Source organism: Mandrillus leucophaeus, unplaced genomic scaffold (assembly GCF_000951045.1).
Source record: "Mandrillus leucophaeus isolate KB7577 unplaced genomic scaffold, Mleu.le_1.0 Scaffold61, whole genome shotgun sequence".
Lineage (NCBI taxonomy): Eukaryota > Metazoa > Chordata > Mammalia > Primates > Cercopithecidae > Mandrillus > Mandrillus leucophaeus.
Window position 1 is genome coordinate 1,589,931 of NW_012106586.1, and position 22,743 is coordinate 1,612,673.

At 37.2% G+C, this 22,743-nt stretch overlaps 1 protein-coding gene across 2 annotated transcripts in view; it reads left to right on the plus strand.

Moving 5' to 3' along the window:
- Positions 1-22,743, plus strand: part of RNF17 (ring finger protein 17) — a 118,548-nt gene that overhangs the window by 25,720 nt on the left and 70,085 nt on the right. For both annotated transcript variants that reach the window (XM_011999939.1, XM_011999940.1), the window contains exons 7-15: positions 999-1,170; positions 2,359-2,435; positions 2,703-2,777; positions 6,038-6,345; positions 9,449-9,607; positions 12,693-12,882; positions 13,671-13,839; positions 15,730-15,920; positions 17,626-17,767. In XM_011999939.1, coding sequence (XP_011855329.1) covers positions 999-1,170; positions 2,359-2,435; positions 2,703-2,777; positions 6,038-6,345; positions 9,449-9,607; positions 12,693-12,882; positions 13,671-13,839; positions 15,730-15,920; positions 17,626-17,767 — 1,483 coding nt within the window. The remainder of the gene's footprint in view (positions 1-998; positions 1,171-2,358; positions 2,436-2,702; positions 2,778-6,037; positions 6,346-9,448; positions 9,608-12,692; positions 12,883-13,670; positions 13,840-15,729; positions 15,921-17,625; positions 17,768-22,743) is intronic.

Here is a 22,743-nt window from a genome sequence, read left to right on the forward strand (position 1 = left end):
CAGTGGCGCGATCTCAGCTCACTGCAAGCTCCGCCTCCTGGGTTTACGCCATTCTCCTGCCTCAGCCTCCCGAGTAGCTGGGACTACAGGCGCCTGATACCTCGCCCGGCTAGTTTTTTGTATTTTTTTTAGTAGAGATGGTGTTTCAACGTGTTAGCCAGGGTAGTCTTGATCTCCTGACCTCGTGATCTGCCCGTCTCGGCCTCCCAAAGTGCTGGGATTACAGGCTTGAGCCACCACGCCCGGCCCTGTAGTTCTTTATCTATGTTTTCCTTTAGCTCTTTAGGCATATTTAAGACAGTTGTTTTAAGCCTATTGAGTCCAGTGCCTGTGCTGCTTTGAGAACTGTTTTTACTATTCTGTTTTCTTCCTTTGAATGAGCATGTTTTTCTTTTCCTTCGTGTGCCTTGTGGTATTTTTGTTGAAATTGGGCATTTGAGAAAATAGCCACCTTCCCCAGTCTTTGCAGACTGGTTCTTAATGTAATAGTCCTTCACTGAGTGGTTGTGTGTGCCCTGAGCCTTGAGATCAGCCTGAGGTCAGGCTTAAGATCTTCTCAGATGTTTTCTGAGCATGCATCTTGCCTGGGCCTCAGTGTGGCTTTTTCAATTCCCCTGTATGTACAACTGCTTTTATATGTCTTAATGTCCTAAAGAGTCTGAGCTCAGATTCTCCTCCAGGCCTTAGATGGTCTATTGTATGTCTCTACTTATGATCTCCTGCCTTCTACAAAATTTGCTTTTCTCTAACTATGTATACATAGCTTTTAGCTGTAATACATTTCAGTTCAATTTAATACCTCACTTACCATGTTATATGTTAATTTTATCAACAAGTAAAAGTACCCTTTCAGATACAGTTCAGTTACTGTATGCCTCATTTAACCATATTATGTAAAATTCATCAACTACTGAACTTACTCTTCAAGATACTATAGATCTGCTTTTCTATAAATATTTATGAAATACTGCAAAATAACTCTGGAATCTTAAATGAAGGAAAAAGAACCTGTGTGAAGAATTTGCAAGAACTACTGATGATTATCTATCAAATTTAATAAAGGCTAAAAGCTACATTGAAGAGAAAAAAAATAATTTGAATGCAGCTATGAACATAGCAAGAGCATTACAATTATCACCTTCTCTGAGAACGTACTGTGACCTGAAGCAGGTAATTTAATAGTTTACAATGTGAGTTATGTCTGTGGTAGCTTATTTTACATGCTTTGGAATATATTTAAGACAAGAATTTGTTTTTCAGATTATCCTAACCTATATTATTGTTTAGAATTCTAAATTGATGACAATATAGGTTAGGATAATCTAAGTTACAATAAGATAATGTTTGAAATCTAAGACAAATATTGTAAAATTTATATGGCCTTTTGTTATTTTTGACTAGTTAGGGAAATAGTGCAGTTAAGTCTTTGTAACACTTGATCTGAGAGCAAGTAAGGTGACATTGAGGTTAAAGTTTAGGTTTCTAGGACACCTGAATAAAAAAATGAGGACAAATAAGGGTAGCAAACTGAATGGGACTCTGTTTTGTTCACATTAACAATTTAGGTATGGCTGTCAACTCTTAACTTTAAAATTTAATTCAGGATCCTAGTCAACTTTTTCTCTTCCCATTCCATCCCAAAATGTGCAAGTCAAGAGACAGCTTCAGCCATCTCCTATCATCTAATCATGTGCCTAAGGGGCAAAATTGGGCAAAAAACCAAAAAATGTTTCTGATAGTTTGACAGGACAAGATTAATCACAGGTATTTGCTGAGTTCTGCCTCACTCCATAAGGGCACAGATCTTGGCTGTAGTCACCTTTGACTCTTCAGAATCTCACTCCCCATGGATAATCAGATGTATAGAAGAGACGCCATTAGTTTACCTGCCTCCAAAGTCTCTAACGTTAAATGAAAGGATTTGCCATGACCCTACTTGGCTAGGTGTCCCAGGCTTTAGTTCTAAAACAATAGTAGTCGTTTCCTGTGAATTACACGTGTGACACTAGAAAAAAGTGTTAACATTTGGTCTTTATCCTAGTTAATCTAGTTAAGAAAATAGGGCAAAAAAGGAGAAAACACTTGAAGATAGCAATGCGGTTGCAAAATGAATCTGATCAGTTTTCTCTGATCATGTAACTCTGTCCTATTTCTTAGTGTCTATTGTTACCTTTTATACATATCTCCAAAATGCATAAACACTTATTTGTATCCCTTTGAGTGTCCCAAATTGGGCCTGAATGCATTAATTAATGAAATACCTAAAAGATACAATTTTACTTCTAAAATCTTACTGTTCAGCAATATTTGTGACAAGATTCACAAATGAATGATTTTTTTTTTTTTTTTAAATTCTAGATTATCCGGACTTTGAAGTTAACATCAGATAGTGAATTAGCACAAGTTACTTCTCCAGAACTAAGGAACCCTCCCAGGTGAGTAAGTCATGGTTCAGGAGACAATAACAAGTATAAAGATGTGCTAGAACTTAAATGTATTAAAATAGCAAGTAATAATAAATTGAAATTTTGGGTCACAAATGTTTACCAAGTTAGCAACCAAATTAAGTATAGTCTGTGCTAATTTAGAAAGTTATTTAAATGTTTCCTTTTCAATTCATTAATGTCAGCAACTGATTTTTGTTTAGAGAACTTAGTAAATTTGTATTAGGACATTTATGTATATGTTAATTTTTATTATAGGTTGAGTGTGAATTGCAGTGAGATCATCTGTATGTTCAACAATATGGGAAAGATTGAATTTGGGGACTCGGCAAAGTAAGTATAAGCATGGTAACATGCCATTAATGTCTGATAGTACCTACATTATCTAAGAGACAGAATAATTGATGTTTAGTGTAATTCAAAAGCTGAAAAATAAAGGACAAAATAGTTCCTATAGTTAAATTCTATGTATAATATTTTTTAAAAGGCCTAGAAGGTATCAGTATTCAGCAATATACATGTCAAAGTTATCTTTGAGATTGATTCAGTCAGCAAGCACTGAACACTGCTAGGCACTAACTAACACCCTAGATACTGAGATAAATGTCAAAGAAATTACAATAAGTAGAGGAAGAAGGACATGTAAACAATAAAATGCATAATTGCTGGGGTAGTGTATGCAGAATTTACTTGAGGTGCAAAGCAAAGGAATGATCAGTTCTTCCTGGGGTAACAGGACTTGGAAAGGTATTTTCTTTTCCCATATCTATTAAAATTAAGTAGCAAGTAGAAAGGAGGAGAAAAAGGAAGTAGGCATCTTATGGGCAGTGAATATATGGGCAGTGAAATAGCATGCTAGGTTCAGGGAATGGTGTATATAATTCCATTCTCTATGTCCCCAAGGATACATAGATGCTAAGTCCTAAAGACTTTGTATGCTGTCTAATGATGTTTGAACCTTACGATCCATGCTGTCAAATGGGGTGGCTATTTAAATTTAAACATAAATTAATTAAAACGAAATAGAATTAAAATCCAGTTCCTCAGTTCCATTAGCCCACATTTCAAGTGCTCAGTAGCCACATATCGTTAGTGACTACCTGTCTTATTCTATTTGTGCTACTATAACAAAGTTTAAAAAGAACAGATGTTGTTTATTATTCTGTAATTTATAAAGAACAGGTGTTTATTTGCTTGCAGTCCTGGTGGCTGAGAAGCCCAAGATCAGAGTGCTGGCAGCTTTGGTTTTGGTGAGGGCTCTGATCTCTGCTTTAAGATAGCACCTTGTATGCTGTGCCCGCACGTGGCAGAAAGCATGGAAGAGGGAAAAGGGACAAATAACTGTCCTCCCACGGTGGAAGAGCAGAAGAGCGAAGAAGAAGGGCCTAAGCTAGTTCTGTCCAGACTTGTTGTAAAGCACAAATCCATTCCTGAGGGCACAGCCCTCATTACTTGATTATTAATTTCCCCAAAGGCCCCACCTCTTAATATCACCACAATGGGAATTAAGTTTCAACATGAATTTTGAAACATTTGGACCAAAGCACTGCTATATTAGACAATGCGGCCTATTTCCATTATCACTAAAAGTTCTGTTGTACAGTAGAGTTCTAGGCAGTAGAAAGCCACTAAAAGATTTTAAGCATGAAAGTAAAAATAATTAGATTACATTTTTTAAGGATAATTCTGGTGGCCGTTTGGGGGATTATTTGGGGTAAGAGGATGTTAGTGAAAGCTGAAGGATCACTTAGGCCATCATATCAGTAGACTCAGCAAATCATGAGAACTAAAACTTAGCTAATAGTACTGGATAGGGACTGAGAATAGATATGACAAATGCAAAATAGGGAAAATTAATAAAACTTAGTAATGTTTGAATGTGAGGCATGAGGAAAAGGGAAGCATCATCAATGGTTTGTTTACAGGGCTCGCTTTGGTGACTAAGTCGGTGGATTGTGGTATTATTCATCAAGATTAGGAATACAGGAAGAAAAGTAAGTTGGGAGGGGGAAGATAGTATGTTGAGTACTTACTGTTTACCAGCTTTCTGGGGAGAAATATGTACAGCTTAATTGTATATGAATGCTGAAACTTAGGAGAACTTGGACTTGATTCTGTCTGGGTTTAGGGGTAATCAGAATATAGATGTAGAAACCCCCCATAAAGAAGTAAGTTGGTTCATTGTAGGTGGATTGTTTCCAATGGAAATGGTCTCCCGAGAGAAGCGTCACGTTTGTTACCTCAGGGAACAAATTAGTCTGGCTCACAGTATTACCATTTCAGAAGCACATAGGATGATGTATACTCTAAGCCAGGTAAATTCATACAAGCTGAGGTCACAGAACTGATATGTAGTCAAAATGCCAGTTCGTTAACTTAATGGGTAAATACAATTGTAAACAGGGACTAGAACTGAGGAGCTAACTTGTCAGAAGTTACTTTTTTTGTAATCATTTTTGATTAAAGGGAATAAAATTAATCAAATAGCTTAATAGAATTAGGCTGAGATAGCTGATGAGATTCCTCTCCATCAAAGGGAAGACTTTGCCAGAGGAAGTGGAATACCAGTCCTTCGGCTCAGTCATATTTCTCCATGCTTGGGAGAGCCCTGCCCCAGATTTACTTTTGTAGCTTGACTTTATGCTTACATGGATAATCAACAACCTTTGCAATCAATACGTTCTTCTTGACATTTTTACAACTTGAATATGGTTACAATCAAGCATTTCTAAGACACTAAAAACTACTCTGCCTCTTTAAGAATCTGTACTGATCTTCTGCTTTACATTTAACTCTGAGAGCTGCCTTTTAAATTCTTTCTCAGTTTTTAGGGAAAGTATTACTGTAACCTGCATGTACTGATTACAAATGATAGTTAAACTATGGGTTTGCACAGTAAGAGCAGGTATTCAAACAGGTCAAGGACAGTACCCTGGAAAGATACTAAAATTTAAAGCAGGGAAAGAGTAATCTGTAAAAGAACTTGAGACGGAGCAGACAGAAGTTGAAGGGGAACAGAAGTGGTGTCGTACAAGTCAAAGCAGAGGTTTATGACACTGGAGCTGATTAATAATGTTGAATGTCTCAGGTCTAATAAAAGTTATGAAAAGAGATATTTAGATTGCAAGGTTGTGTACATATATATGACTCTTAGGTATTTGGACTTCAACATATATCAATTTTTCTTAGTTAAATGTATGTCCTCTGTTGGAAGAGGCAGATAAACATGTATCATTGCTAAGCCCAACTGGCTTTGTTGGTCGTTATTTCCACAGTGCCTTGTTAAACAGTGATCTGTGAATAAGCTAAATCCATCATGGAATAGCTAAAATATAAACTTCATGAAACCCAATCTTATCTCATTGTAAAATTTCTATACTTGTAGATTTGATAGCCTAAAAACCATCTGGGTATGTGGAGAAAATAGAAAAATATGGAGTAGAATGGATAAATAACTGGCAGTGGGTTAGTGGCTATTGAATAATCATGCCCAAAAGATTCAGATTAATGGCCATGGTGGAAGTTTCTAGTGACTTATGGTTGTACCATATACCTCTGTATTCATAAGCTTATGTCTCTGCATTTTTAAACAGATGTTATCCCCAAGAAAATGAAATTAGACAGAATATTCAAAAGAAATATAATAACAAAAAGGGACTTTCTTGTTATGATACATACCCACCACTAGAAAAGAAAAAGGTTGACATGTCTGTTGTAACCAATGAAGCACCACCACCTCCTTTGCAACCTGAGACAAATGATGTACATTTAGAAGCAAAAATCTTCCAGCCACAGAAAGACGTTGTTGCAACAGCATCCTCTAAAACCATTGCTGTGTTACCTCAGATGGGATCTAGCCCTGATGTGATAATTGAAGAAATTATTGAAGATAACATGGAAAGTAAGTAAAAATGCAAAAGCAGGAGGGAAACATCTTGTATCTGTAATTAGACACAGTTGGTACCTTTTTCGACCATGCATTTAACGAAACATAATTGCTGTTATAATCTTTTTTTTTCTCTCTTTTTTTTTTTTTGAAATGGAGTCTCACTCTGTTGCCCAGGCTGGAGTGCAGTGACTGGATCTCGGCTCACTGCAAGCTCCGCCTCCCAAGTTTACGCCATTCTCCTGCCTCAGCCTCCCGAGTAGCTGGGATTACAGGCGCCCGCCACCTCGCCCGGCTAGTTTTTTTGTATTTTTTTAGTAGATATGGGGTTTCACTGTGTTAGCCAGGATAGTCTCGATCTCCTGACCTCGTGATCCGCCCGTCTTGGCCTCCCAAAGTGCTGGGATTACAGGCTTGAGCCACCGTGCCCGGCCTGTTATAATCTTATTCCTCATTATGAGTTAAAACCTGTTCATTCCATGCCCCTCCCCTCACATTTTCCAGAGCTGGATAATTTTTATTTTTGATGCAGTAATATAGCTAACCTCTGAGGTATAAATTAATATCTGGTTTAATTAGGGTATTTTGAGATTTTTTAGTGTTCTCACATATAAGTCTTGTATAAAAGATATAAATAAATGAGAGAGATGTGATTTGTGGACATAGTCTTATTACTTTCTTTGAATTAAGAACATCTTCAATCTTTGTTATGAGATTTAATATAAACTATCATGATTGTAATGTTGTCTATTTTATAACATTTAAATATATCACAGTTGTATTTAATTACATTTCCCATGTCAATATTCTTTCCATTAACATGGAGTGAGATACTCTACTATGTAGTTTTATACTGATAGTCTCCTTTAAGACCATTTTTCAAGATCAGCTTTTATTTTCCCCTACCTGTTGTCTATTTTATTGGTTGACTCTCCAGAATTACATTTTTAAAAACACACTTCTTTCCACTGTATTATCATTGTTGTCTCAATTACTTAAGATACCTGTAATAACTTTATTCACTGATACAATGGGTGTTGCCATTCCAGTATTTTGCCAGTTTCAGTACAGGTTTTTAAAAACTAGCATGTCATTGTTAACATTAACATAGTTAGTACAAGTTGTCTTTATTTCTTATTTTGATGAAGCATGCAGCACCGATGATCTTGGGGAGACACCTAGATATCCAGAAAAGCTGCTTCAGAAAAACTCATCTGTTCCTTTCGGATCAAAAGCAGGTACTGTAACAACTGTCTGAGCTTGATGTAGTGGAGTTTACTGTATGTGTAGTAACTCTTACCTCGTGTGAGGTAGTAAGTAAAGTGAATTTCACTGATAACTAAAACATATTACTTTCTAATGTTAAAAGTTTTAATTCTGGGGCCAGACACCATGGCTCACACCTGTAATCGCAGCACTTTGGGAGGCCGAGGCGGGTGGATGGTTTGAGCTTAGGAGTTCGAAACCAGCCTGGACAACATGGTGAACCCTGTCTCTACAAAGAAATACAAAAACATAAGTGGGTGTGGTGGTGCGCAGCTGTGGTCTCAGCTATTCAGGAGGCTGAGGTAGGAGGATCACTTGAGCCTGGGAGGCGGAGCTTGCAATGAGCTGAGGTCACACCACTGCACTCCACCCTGGGTAACAGAGTGAGACCTCATCTCGAATGAATGAATAAATGAATGTTTTGACTCTGGCAGAAATATTCCCCCCAACAAAAAAATATTTTTTGAGACAGAGTCTTATTCTGTTTCCCAGGCTGGAATGCAGTGGCATGATCTTGGCTCACTGCAACTTCCTCAGGCTCAAATGATTCTCGTGCCTCAGCCTCTGGAGTAGCTGGGATTATAGGCATGCACCACCACGCTCAGCTAATTTTTGTATTTTTAGTAGAGATGGAGTTTCACCATGTCGGCTAGGCTGGTCTCAAACTCCTGTCCTCAAACGATCCTCCCTCCTTGGCCTTCCAAAATGCTAGGATTATAAGCGTGAGCCATCGTGCCCAGCCAGGAATATTTCCAAAATTTATGCTTCCCTCAGATATCACCCCAGTTGTATGTATTTGTCTTTTTATCCCACCCTAAATATGGGCATTATTCTTTATATTTTCTATTGGATAGTTAAAATGATGCATTTGTTCAGTTTCTGTCATCTGTCTATACTTGGCTATATTCATTTCTACTCCCCCTAGTCTTTGTTTTTTAAACAGTTTTACCATGTAAACATTTACCTCATTCAAAAATTAAATATATATTAAAATATTATGTGAAACTTCCCCCCATCCTGCTCCCATTCTATTCAGTGTCTCCATCTCTTCCAGATTTTCCTTATGCATTTACAAATAAACATACACAAATTATTTTTCCAACCTTCTCTCTCCCTCTCTCTCTCTATGTGGACAGCGGGGGTTCTTTTTTATACACAAAACGCAGCATACCACTGTTTTGTTTTTTGCATTCCTTCCTTAACATTATACTTTGGAGATCTTTTCATATTAGTGAAGACACTTGACTTAAGAAAATTTTCTGACTGTCTTTACCTCTACTTGCCCCACCGAAAAGCACGCACGTTCCCCTAAATGCTGCTTAGTGCTTCGGCTTTGCCTAAACATTTTTTCACATCTAATTTATAAGACTAACCTGATTTATAAGACTTGGGAGTCAGAGTGGCTATGAGCTGTGTTGGTTCTATAGGTAGGGTATAGATGGAAGTGGGTTTTATAGGCTATCCTAGAAACCTAATCATTATCAGTAGGGGTTCTGAGTTCCAAATATGTTCATAAATAAACTGAACTTTTGTAATACAGTAGAGTTACAGTATATACGCAGACTTTAGAATCTTAACTATTACATGGACTATGATTCCACTTATGTAGCATATTTTGCAAGTAATATGAAGTATTTATAGTTCAGGTTACTAAAGAATTCATTGTTGAAAGTGATCCATTTGTTTTATCAATCATTTAGTGCTTGGACTACTTCCTGGGGCCTACGTGCAGTATTCCCAGAGTTCACAATGCCATAAGACACTCTTTTAGAGGCTATTAGCAGTTGTTCAGCTTTTGTGAATTATTTTCTAACTCATGATTTATTAACGTGGTTTAAACATTTTTATCCAGGTTCCGCAGAGCTAGTTTTTGTAAGCCATGTAATAGATCCTTGCCATTTCTACATTCGGAAGTATTCACAAATCAAAGACGCAAAAGTACTGGAGAAGAAGGTGAATGAATTTTGCAATAGGAGTTCACACCTTGATCCTTCAGACATTTTGGAACTAGGTAATGAAATATTAGTCCAAGTTAAAATATCAAATTTATTTAAATATTATAATAACTTGGCCAGCCCACATAAGACTTGTTATAATATAGATTTTTAGTCTTAAGTTCATTTGTTAGTAAGCATAAAAGTTTTAGGATTATTTAACATAAATTATTTAGGCAAAATAGCTAAGGATTAAGATGGAATGTTGGCATATTTTTAGAGTGAAATATGTACAGAAACTCCATTACATAGTAGGGCGAATTGCTTTTAAAACTACAAAACCTGTAACAGGTTATGTAGCCTGTCCCCTTGTCTCCATGAAGAACTGTGCCTCTAAGATGATTCTTCTTGTGTAACTCCAGTCTCTTGCTCGCCGTTGTGAGTGTTGGGGCTAGCATTGAGCACCTAAGATTCAGGAGGCCCGTGGCACCCATTCCCAGTGCCCTACAGAGAGTAATAGCAAATTCAGTCAGGCTTTTAGTTGTGAGGACATGTGAATTTGCCATGCTTCAGGCTTTTGTTACGAGTATTTTTCTTATAACGTTGTTGACTGAATTTGATTGTACCTTAAAATATGATGAAGCTATGATTCGTTTGTATTAATAGAGTATTTTTCTCATTATGTTAATAGCAGTCAATACCTATGTGTAACTAATACTGAAAGTGTTTTATCTGTCTAGTCTTGATTGATAAGTTGTTTAAAAGTGTGATTCACTCTCAGCTCATCTGTATAGCCTTTCAGGATATCAGAAGAGTAGGATCATCATATACTTTGACAAAAATGAATAGTAATTCTAAAACTTAAAAAATAACATTTATTTTATGCCATGTGAGCTAGGAATATTAGGTTGTTAGTATCTAAGTGGAGGAAAGTGTAGTACTGAATTTAATTTTTGTGGTTGCAGATAATATGTCTAAAATGTAATACATGCCAAAAATAACTCAGCTTATTTTCAGAAAATGTTCTAAGAAAGCCAAAAGGCTGTGCTTTAAGTTGTTAATAATAATTATGTTGGCAAGGTAAATATAGCTGATTAAAACACTCATATTTTGAGAAATTAGTGATAAGGAAAGAAATGTGAATTGTTGATTTAGGAAAGGAGAGTATCCTCTTGTTCCCTTTTCCTGCCTCTGTACTTCATTATGAAGAACAATAAATGGCTTCAGCAGACTTTTATCCATTGAAAGAAAGAATAGTTTTATAGAATATATACAGCAGGTCTTCAAATAACATCTCATTATAATTTTGATGAGAAAAAAATCAATTCCTGGTTTGGGCAAATGTCTGTGTTGAGTTTGCACATTCTGCCCATGTCTGTGTGGGTTTTTTCAGGTACTCTGGTTTCCTTGCACATCCTAAAGATGCACCCATTAGGTTAATTGATGTGTCTACATTGTTCCAGTCTGAGTGGCGGGTGGGGGGGTGGAGGGGAGGAGGGAGAGAGAGAGAGTGTGTGTGTGTTTACCCTGCGACGGAATGGTGTTCTGACCAGAATGGGTTCCTACCTTGTGCCCTGAACTGCCTGAATAGGCTTTAGCCACCCTCGACTCTAGAATAAGCGAGTTGGAGAATGAATAAATACATATATATTATCATAAAATTCATAAAGTATTTGATAACTATACAAATGCATGACAATAAATCATGCAGTACAAAAGCGCTCTGTGAATCCACCTCATTTATGATTGTTTTTGAACTGTGGCACCAGGAGGTACTCCTCACAATTCTCACTTTGCAAGCTGTAATTCTTTGAGTTAACCCACTACCACTATGACTGCCATCACTCACTGATTCACCAAAAATTGAATAAATATCTTTCTTGTTCATCTTTCTTAAATGTACGTGTAGCTCACACTTGTTTCAGTATTTAATATTAGAAGTGTTTGGGGTCTTTATAAGTTTGATGATATTTTTGTGACCAGAAATACATGTGGAAACTTAACTCTTGTTTATGTTAATAAGCCTGTGTGGTAAGATTGGTTTTGTTATGCCATTTTGCTTAAAGTCACAGTTTCTAAGAATGTATCAATGACATTAAGTGGGGATTTACTATATTTTAAAACTAAGAATGTTGGTACAGTAGTGTAGCAAAATAAGAGAAGGGTCACTGACAAACTGAAGACCAAACGTTTTGGTAGGACTTAAAAGGTTGCCTATAATGTGCTTTTCAACTATTCCTGTTGTTATTAGCGTATACAGAGGAGATTACACAGCATCTCTCTGTATATAATCAGTGATCAGAGTTTACCAGATTATTTCCAAAATACGTAGTTTAAATGGGCTCTAAGACTACCTGAGTTCTCCTGCTACTTCTTCTAAGTAGCCATGTGAGTTGGGCTAGATTAGTTTTTCTTCCTCAGTTTCCTCACTTATATGATGGAAACACTACCTTCGTAGGGCTGTTGTGGGGAGTAAGTGAATTCAGACAAAACAGAACATTTCTGAGCTCATAGTAAGCATTCACCTGTGGGCCTTTTTTTGTTTGTTTGATCTTCTTTTTTCCTGGTTATTAATTTGTAATCCAACTGGTCCCTGCAAAGGTGTTCCTCTACTGCTGAGTCCTTAATTCATCTTCCCTCTTCTCTGAACACCACTGGGTGCCAATTAATTTTGGCATTTCACAAGCTGCCTTTCATTGTTTTACTCTCACTCTCCTTTACAAAGAGAAGATAATTGTTTCTTCTCTCATTACGAACTTCAGTATGTGTTTTTGTCAGTAAGTGTACATGTGTACATGCACAAGGACAGATGGTATTGCTTGTAAGTACAGTGTAATTGTGGTAATTTGCTTGTCTCTCTTCCTTTCTTGAGCTTCTTGATGGCAAGACAGTCTCATTCATCTTTGTTCTTGTTGCTGATGAAGCAGGTCCTCATTAAGTGACTGCTAACTTAGTATTTGGATGTTTATCTCCCTATTTAGCTTGTTTCTGTATAACAAACTATCATAATATGCTGTATTATATCCTCATAGCACTTGAACACAGTGGTATATCATCAGTAAATAAAAGAATTAAGACTTTCGTGGTAGAACTAACGTGTCTGTAAACTTACTAAATGTCTTTCTTGATAAATGTTGATAATGATTTGTTTCCCTCATTTAGGTGCAAGAATATTTGTCAACAGTATTAAAAATGGAATGTGGTGTCGAGGAACTATCACAGAATTAATTCCAATAGAGGGTAAAAATACCAGAAAACCTTGTAGCCCAACCAGATTATTTGTCCATGAAGTTGCACTAATACAAATATTCATGGTAGATTTTGGAAATTCTGAAGTCCTGATTGTCACAGGGTATGATATTTTATAATATGTATTCTTGGCCTGCTTAGAAACATTTTGGAGGAAGGTGGAGTCAAAGAATAAAGGAAATTAGAGGTAGAGAGAAGTAATTTGTCATTCTTAACTTCCAAGACACACGTTTTATTATTTTGCTCCACAGTTGTCTTGATACGTAAAATTTTATCATTTACCAGTATTACTAGATGGAGAGCTTAGAAAAGGAATTCCAAACTTAAGTACTCTTCTTATGTCACTTCTAAGCGGGGAATAATACACAAACTAATTCTTTTAAATAAAATGTTACAGTTAGCTATAGATGATTGAGTTAAATTTTTAATCAGACTTCTGTAATTTCATTAATGTTTTTTAAAGTGTCATGCTGTCTAACTCACTGTCAGTATTTTAAATGGTTTTCTCTGTCTTCTAGGAAAATAATACAAACTGCTATGTTTCTGTAGTAAGGACCAGTATTAACCATAGCATGATCGCTTAGTGGTTATAGCTTTATAAATAAATAGATTTATATGGGGGGAAGTGTCATTATCTCCTGTAAGCTCAGATTGAATGAATATATGAAAGTACAAATGTAGCTGAGATTTCATTCTGTGGAGGAAAACAGTATCTCTGCTTATAGAAGCTAAACTAAATCTATATAGTAAGAAAGTGTGAATTTGGAATGTAACTTTCTAAAAAGTGTAACTTAAGAAAAATTATACTTAGAAATGCATACCTTCTGTGGGGGAAAACACATTTAAGTTTGAAACTTTACTTTTAATAAATATTACTTGAATTTCTCCTAGAGTTGTTGATACCCATGTGAGACCGGAACACTCTGCTAAACAACATATTGCACTAAATGATTTATGTCTGATTCTAAGGAAATCTGAACCATATATTGAAGGGCTGCTAGAAGACATCCAGCCGTTAGCACAACCATGCTCATTGAAAGACATTGTTCCACAGAATTCAGTAAGTGAGACTTTATTTTTTCCTTCAGAGGCTATTACAGTTGTAGCTATGTGTTGCCAATTAGATTGCTAAGTATAGCCTCAGGGAACCACTAATCTTGGTAAATACATAGTGCATATTAAACTATTATTTCTAATAGAAAAGGAAATGAACTTCAGTTTCCACAATTGAAAATATTTTTAATGGGAAATTGAGTTGAATAAGCATATATTAACATAATGATTGGTTAAGAATCCAAGCAAACCAGTAATTTTGGACTCAACTGTCCAGAGAAATAAGTTTGTGGTGTGGTGTGTGTTTCTCTACAGTATTTTCTTATTTCCATTGCCCTTTATTACTCTATTTAATGGCCATATTGCATTCTGCGTTTTGTATTATTTATGAAAATCTGTTCTCCAGCAAGATTGTAAACTCTTAAGAGACAGAAATTGTAACAATACATGTTAAGCAGTTCTATTCTTACAAGGTCTGTGAGAGCAGGAGTCTGTCTTTGCTCATCGTTGTATTCCCAGCATTTAGCAGATCACCTGCCACATAGAAGGCATTCAATACATATTTGAAATAACAAATAAGTTAATAAAAAAAGGAAACACAGAAGTAATAGCACTGGTGTTTTCTTTAAAATGGTGTTTTGTTTTTAATTTTCTCTTTTTTAACTTCTTGCATTTTTTACACTGAGTGGATTTTACATTTATAATCATAAAAAGTTCAGAAAGCTATTCTCTTTTTTTTGTTTTTAAGGAATTTCTGGTTTTGATCATGAATTTACTTTCGATATGGTACTTAAATGTTCAAAGATCAAGATAAAAACTTTTTTGGCTGGGTGTGGTGGCCCAAGGCTGTAATTCCAGCACTTTAGGAGGCTGAAGTGGGAGGATTGCTTGGGTTCAGGAGTTTGAGACCAGCCTGGGCAACATGGCGAGACCCTGTCTACCAAAAATACAAAAATTAGCCAGGCATGGTGATACACCATGGAGGCTGATGTGGAAGGATCACTTGAGCTTGGGAGGCAGAGATTGCATGAGCTGAGATTATGCCACTGCGTACCGGTCTGGGTGACAGAGTAAGACCCTGTCTCAAAAGAAAATTTTTTTGCCCAGTGAGTGGATTTTTTTTAAAAAATCACTTAAGTAGCATAAATCTTATGTATTGCTAGTAATGGAAACTGGATTAACTGATGATGATTGTAAATTTTTAAATTTTTTTTTAGCCATACCTATATTTTCAAAATTACCTTTTGAATTTTCATCTAAGTGGAAAATAGAATACTTATTTCTTTGATTTTGAGATCTTTGTTTATAACCTTCATATTCCTATTCAAAAGTAAAACTAAACTCTAAAGTAAAACCTCGAGAATATATTTATAAAGTGAAGGTATATGCACATTGTACATTCAAAAAGACTGCCCCTAAGTTTGTGGCCCTGGCTGTTTCTTTTTTTCTTTCTTTTCTTCTTTCTTTTCTTTTTTTCTTTTTTTTGACATGGTGTCTTGTTCTGTCACCCAGACTGGAGTGCAGTGGCACGATCTGGGCTCACTGCAACCTCTGCCTCTCGGGTTCAAGCAATCCCCTGCCTCAGCCTCCCGAATAGCTGGGATTAAAGGCACCCGCCACCACGCCCAGCTAATTTTTGTATTTTTTGTAGAGACAGGGTTTCACCATCTTGGCCAGGCTGGTCTTGAACTCCTGCCCACCTCGGCCTTGCAAAGTACTGGGATTACAGGCGTGAGCCACCACACCCGGCCTTCCCTGGCTGTTTCTTAATGTCTGTGGTTGGTTCATTTTGCTCACAGTTGCGTCTGTGTTTGGTACAAACCTAAATCCAGAACATTGTAACATTAGAGACACTTAATAATGACTAATTACTATGGAATTTTGCTTTTTTGCCCAGAATGAAGGCTGGGAAGAGGAAGCTAAAGTGGAATTTTTGAAAATGGTTAATAACAAGGCTGTTTCAATGAAAGTTTTTAGAGAAGAAGATGGTGTGCTTATTGTAGATCTGCAAAAACCACCACCAAATAAAATAAGCAGTGATATGCCTGTGTCTCTTAGAGATGCACTAGTTTTTATGGAACTAGCAAAGTAAGTAACTTATTAAAACTTAAATATTCTTTGAGATTATAGCTATAAATAAGTAGCAGACTTTGCCTTTAAAAACCATGTCTCTAAAGTAAACCTTAACATACCTGAAGAAGTTAAAAATACTGCTTTTAGACTTTTCTAAGTACAGTTGTTGTCTGTGAAAACTGCATTCAGATCATTGGATTTAAGAAAATAGGCTGGACAGGGCAGCTCCTAACTGTAATTCTAGCTCTGTGGGAGGCCAAGGAGGGAGGATTCCTTGGGGTCATGAGTTTGAGACCAGCCTGGGCAACATAGCTAGACCTCATCTCTACAAAGACATACAGAAAGAAATTAACCAGGCCTGGGGGCCTGCACCTGTAGTCCAGCTTCTCCGGTCAGGAGTGAGGTGGGAGGTTTGTTGAGCCCAGGAGTTTGAGCTGTGCTCTTGTCACTGTACTCCAGGTTGGGTGACAGAGTGAGACCCTGTCTGTAAAGAAAAAAGAAAATTAGAAAAATTAGAGAAATTAAGGTAGCTCAAAATATAAAGTATGTGTAAATAACATCTTTTGAACTCTTGATAACTTTATAAGCAGCTGTATGAGGGTTTCAAGAATTATAGCTTTTCCTAAATTTTCCTAAATTTTCTAGCCTTTGGAATGAGTTCATGATCACTACCCTATATTTAATGTATGAATCTAGAACAGATGTTTAAAGTTTATTTGTCCATCATTTCTTTTTGTTTGTTTGAGACAGAGTCACCCAGGCTGGAGTGTAGTAGCACAGCCTCAGCTCACTGAAACCTCTGCCTCCCAGGTTCAGGTGATTCTCATGCCTCAGCCTCCCAAGTAACTGGAATTACGGGCACACACCACCACTCCTGGCTAATTTTTGTGTTTTTAGCAGAGACAGGGTTTCACCGTGATGTCCAGGCTGGTCTTGAACTCCTGCCCACCTTGGCCTTCCAAAGTGCTGGGATTACAGGCGTGAGACACAATGCCCTGCCTGAACATCATTTCTGATGACTTAAGTAGCCATAGAGGTAGTCAAAGAATCTAATTTTTACCCTGGATGATTGGGAATGGAACCCAAGCAGGTTCCATTCTAGAAAAATAAAAGTCATCTTGGAGCTGGAGGGGGCCACAGAGACCCTTCAGCTGACGTCACCAATTGCTACCACAGACCACAGATATCAATGTAACACAAAGAACAGAAGCAGCTTTGAATCTAAGTATGATGTGAAAGCGCAGCTCTAAAGTTTTGAGACTTGATACCTTTTTAACCTGGTTTGATAATTGAAGACAATACCGAGAAATTTTAGAAGAAAGAAATTAGAAGATGAATGCTTTTGGTAAATAAGTCAGTACATGTGCAACTCCTTCCTTTAGATCAAGTCACTGAGAGAAGAGAGATTAAGAAAATGGGTTGGCCAGGTATGGTTGGCTTACACCTGTATCCCAGCACTTTGGGAGGCGAAGACAGTAAGATCGCCTGAGCCCAGGAGTTCAGGGTCAACCTGGGCAATGTAGGGAGACCCTGTCCCTACAAAAATTAGCCAGGTGTGGTGGCATGCCCCTGTGGTTCCAGCTACTTGGGAGGCTGAGGTGGGAGGATTGCTTGAGCCCAGAAGGGTAGAGGCTGCAGTGAGCCATGATCACACCACTGCACTCCAGGCTGGGTGACAAGGTGAGACCCTGCTTACGCTTTTCATTATGCTTTTAATTAGGTTTAAGTCACAATCACTAAGAAGTCATTTTGAAAAAAATACTACTTTACACTATCATCCACCTATTTTGCCTAAAGAAATGACAGATGTTTCAGTAACGGTTTGTCATATAAATAGTCCTGGAGATTTCTACCTTCAGTTGGTAAGTATATAATGTGTTTTTAAATGAAATTTTAAAATTTTAATTAGACATGTATAACAAGAATGAGTGTCTACTGTCAATTTTAGTTAGAGCAAACATACCACTGTTAATCTTCTGTACATTTAAATTTCTTAGTTGTTGCAACTTCAAACAAGTTCACATGATTATCATAAATTGAAAGAACAGTGAAGGATAATTAATGTATAAATGTTTCTTGCTACCTTCTGAAATCTGGAGACTAGGAAAGCATATAGAGTTAGCAAATAGAAATATAATGATAAAGTTTTTCTAACCTGTACATCTGAAAATTTGCTGATTATTATTAGGTGTTTTCTGAATTTGAACACAAAATAGACACAGATTAAAGGCATTTTGTATTGAACTTTGGATGTGTGACTGATACATTTAGATAGTAACAATAATAGTTCATCCTTATTGATTTCTGGGTGCTTTATATGATTTCACTCATCATAAGGCCCTTAAGACTTTAAGTGAATTAACTAATTAATCTTTGCACAATCCTGTGAGAAAGACACTGTTGTCTCCATGTGAATGTGGGGACCCTAACCACAGAGATGAAGCATCTTGCAACTGTGTGAAGGTTACACAGCTCTGAAAGGGTAGAGCCAGGATTGACCTAGGCTGTGCAGCTTCAGAACCTGTCATCTCAAGCACCGCATCACACTGTAGTGGCTCCTCAGATGAGTTGTGGAGTCGGCTTATCTAGGTTAGGGTTTGCATTTATTCCTTTTGTTGATTTTTTACAGTGTCTTTTATGGTAAAATATACCTAATATAATTTTATAGTTTTTAATAATTGTTCAGTATACGATTCCAGTGCCATTAAGGACATGAAGTGTTGTGCATCCATTTTCAGAGCTTTTTATTTATCTCAAACAAAAGCCCTGTACCTATGAAACAATCACATACCATTTGTTCTCCCCTAGTCCCTGATGAACTTCTGTTCTACTTTCTGTCTCTCTGAAATTGCCTATTCTAGGTACCTCCTAAGTGAAATCATATACAGTGTTTCCTTTTGGATCTGGCTTCTTTCACTTCAACTTAATGTTTTCAAGGTTCCTATTATGTAGGATGTATCAGAATTTCATTCATTTATATGGCTGCATGATATTCCATGTATGGATATACTACATTTTGTTTATCCATTGATCTGTTGATGGCCATTTGGATTGTTTCCACCTTTTGGCCTGTGTGAATAATGCTGCTATGGACACTGGCATAAAAGTATCATTTGGGTCTCTGCTTTTAGTTCGTCTGGTATGTATAATATCTAGGAATGTTTGCTGGATTATATGGTAATTTTATGTTTAACTTTTTGGGGAACTGCCAAACTATTTTCCATAGCAGCTGCAGTTTTACATTCTTACCAGCAATCCACAAGGTTCCAATTTCTCCACACCCTCATGAACACTTGTTTTTTTTTCTTTTTTTATTATTGTTATACTTTAAGGTCTGGGATACATGTGCAGAACATGCAGGTTTGTTACATAGGTATATATGTGCCATGGTGGTTTGCTGCACCCATCCCCGTCATCTACATTAGGTATTTCTTCTAATGCTATCTCTCCCCTTGTCTCTACCCCACAACAGGCCCCGGTGTGTGATGTTCCCCTCCCTGTGTCCAGGTGTTCTCATTGTTTAACTCCCACTTATGACTGAACATGTGGTGTTTGGTTTTCTGTTCCTGTGTTAGCTTGCTGAGAATGTCCCTGCAAAGGACGTGACTTACCCTTTAAAGTCTGCATGGTATTCCATGGTGTATATGTGCCATATTTTCTCTATCCAGTCTATCATTGATGGACATTTGGGTTGGTTCCAAGTCTTTGCTATTGTGAATAGTGCTGCAATAAACATACATGTGTATGTGTCTTTTTTATTTTTATTTTTATTTTCTGAGACGAAGTCTCACTCTGTCGCCCAGGCTGGAGTGCAGTGGCCGGATCTCAGCTCACTGCAAGCTCCGCCTCCCGGGTTCACGCCATTCTCCTGCCTCAGCCTCCCGAGTAGCTGGGACTACAGGCGCCCGCCACCTCGCCCGGCTAGTTTTTTTGTATTTTTTTTTTAGTAGAGACGGGGTTTCTCCGTGTTAGCCAGGATGGTCTCGATCTCCTGACCTTGTGATCCACCCGTCTCGGCCTCCCAAAGTGCTGGAATTACAGGCTTGAGCCACCGTGCCCGGCCGTATGTGTTTTTATAGTAGAATGATTTCTAATCCTTTCGGTATATACCCAGTATTGGGATTGCTGGGTCAAATGGGTTTCTGGTTCTAGATCCTTGAGGAATCGCCACACTGGTTGAACTAATTTACACTCTCACCAACAGTATAAAAGTGTTCCTGTTTCTCCACATCCTCTCCAGCATCTGTTGTTTCCTGACTTTTTAATGATCACCATTCTAACTGGTGTGAGATGGTATTTCATCGTGCTTTTGATTTGCATTTCTCTAGTGACCAGTGATGATGAGCTTTTTTTCGTTTGTTTGTTGGTCGCATCAGTGTCTTCTTTTGAATAATAGCATTCTTAGTAAGTGTGAAGTGGTGTCACTTTGTGATTTTGATCTGCATTTCCCTAATGGCCGGCGATACTGAACATCTTTACATGTCCTTATTTATTGACCATTTGTGTATCTTTGAAGAAATAGCCATTCTAGTCATTTATCCATTTATTTTTTTAAATTTTTAAAACTTGTTGTTGTTTTTTTATTTTTTAAACACAGGGCTTCACTCTGTCGCCCAGGCTAGAATGCAGTGGCATGATCGTAAGCTCACTGCAGCCTCAATCTCCTAGGCTCAAGGGATCCTCTAGCCTCAGCCTCCCATATTGCTAGTACTACAGGCACACACCACCACACCTGGCTAATTATTATTTTGTAGACACAGAGTCTCGCTAGGTAACCCAGGCTGGCCTTGAACTCCTGGGCCAGAGTGATCCTCCCACTTTGGCCTCCCAAAGTGCTGGGATTACAAGCATGATTCACCATGCCCAACCCCTTGTCCATTTTTTAAATTGGGTTGTTTATTTTGCTGCTGGATTGTAGGAGTTTTATGTATTCTAGATACTAAATTCTTATGAGATATATGACTTACAAATGCAGTTGATCCTTGAACCAAGTGGTGGTGGTGGATACCAACACCTGTGCAGTCAAAAATCTGCGTGTAACTAATTTTTTTTTTCCTTTCTTGAGACAAGGTCCAGCACTGTTGCTTAGGATGGAGTGCAGTGGCAAGATCGTAGCTAACTACAGCCTGTAACTCCTGGACTGAAGTGGTCTCCTGTCTCAGCCTCCCAAGTAGCTAGGACTACAGGCATGCACCACACCTCGAAATTTTTTTTTTTTTTTTTTTTTCTTTTTAGAGACAGGGTCTTGCTATGTTGTCCAGGTTGGTTTTGAACTCCTGGTCTCAAACAGTCCTCCTGCCTCAGCCTCCCAAAGTGCTGAGATTACAGGCATGAGCCTCAACACTCAGTCTGCTTATAACTTTTGATTTCCACAAAACTTTACTAATAGCCTACTGTTGATTAGAAGCCTTAATAATAAACAGCTAACATATATTTTGTATATGTATTTGATACTGTATTCTTAAAGTAAGCTAGAGAAAAGAGTTATTAAAAATCATAAAGAGAAAATATATTTACTGTTCATTAACCGAATGTGGATCATTATACAAGTCTTCATGCCCATCATCTTCGTGTTGAATAGACTGAGGAAGAGCAGGAGTTGCTCTTGCTGTCTCAGGGCTGGCAGAGGTGGAAAAAATTCGCACATAACTGGAACTGTACAGTTCACACCCGTGTTCCAAGACTGGCCGTATTTTCTCCCATTTTGTGGGTTGTCTTTTCACTTTCTTGATAGTGTCCTTTGTTCCACAAGTTTTTAATTTTATGAAGACCAATTTAATTATTATTTCTTTTGTTGCTTGTGCTTTTGGTGTCATATCCAAGATGTCATTACCAAATCTGACATCATGTTTCTTCCCTGTACTTACTTCTAAGAGTTTTATAGGTTTACATCTTTGATTCATTTTGAGTTAATTTTTGTACAAAGTATAAGGTAAGGGCCCAGCTTCATTATTTTGAATTGGATATCCAGTTTTCCCAGCACTATTCGTTGAAAAGACTGTCCTTTCGCCATTGAATGGTATTGGCACCCTTGTTAAAAGTGAAAGTTTATTTCTGAGCTTTCTATTTTATTCCATGTGTCTGTGTGTCTGTCCTTATGTCAGTACTGTTTTGATTACTGTAGTTGTGTTGTAACTTTTGAAATCACAACGTGTGAGTCTTCCAACTTTGTTCTTTTTCAAGATTGTTTTGGTTACTCAGTGTCTCTTAAGATTCCATGTGACTTTTAGGATGGATTTTTCTGTTTCTCCAAGAAATACAGTATGATATTGAGTATGATATTATCATTTGCTAATGTATTGAAACACAACTGATTTTTACGTGTGAATTTTGTGTCCAGCAGCTTTGCTGAATTAATTTGTTCTAACAAGTGAGAGAGAGGGTATGTGTGTATGTAATTTGGGGTCATTTTCTCATGTATAAGATCGTGTCATCTATGAACAGAGAAATGTATTTGGGATTTTAATAGGGATTACATTGAATTGTAAATCATTTTGGATAGCATTGACATCTTAACAATTTTAACTCTTCTTATCCATGAACACTGGATTTTTTTCATTTATTTAGATTTTATTTAATATCTTTCAACAGTTTTGTGTGGCTTTCAGCGTATCAATTTTTGGCCTCTTTGGTCAAGTTTATTCCTAATTCTTCTTTTAGGTGCTGTTGTAAGTGGAATTGCTTTTTAAATTTCCTCTTCAATTTGCTCATTTGCTAATGTATTAAAACAACTGATTTTTACATGTGAATTTTGTGTCTGGCAACTGCGGAATTAATTTGGTAGCCCTAACGGGGGTGTGGGGGTGTGTGTGTGTGTGTGTGTGTGTGTGTGTGTGTG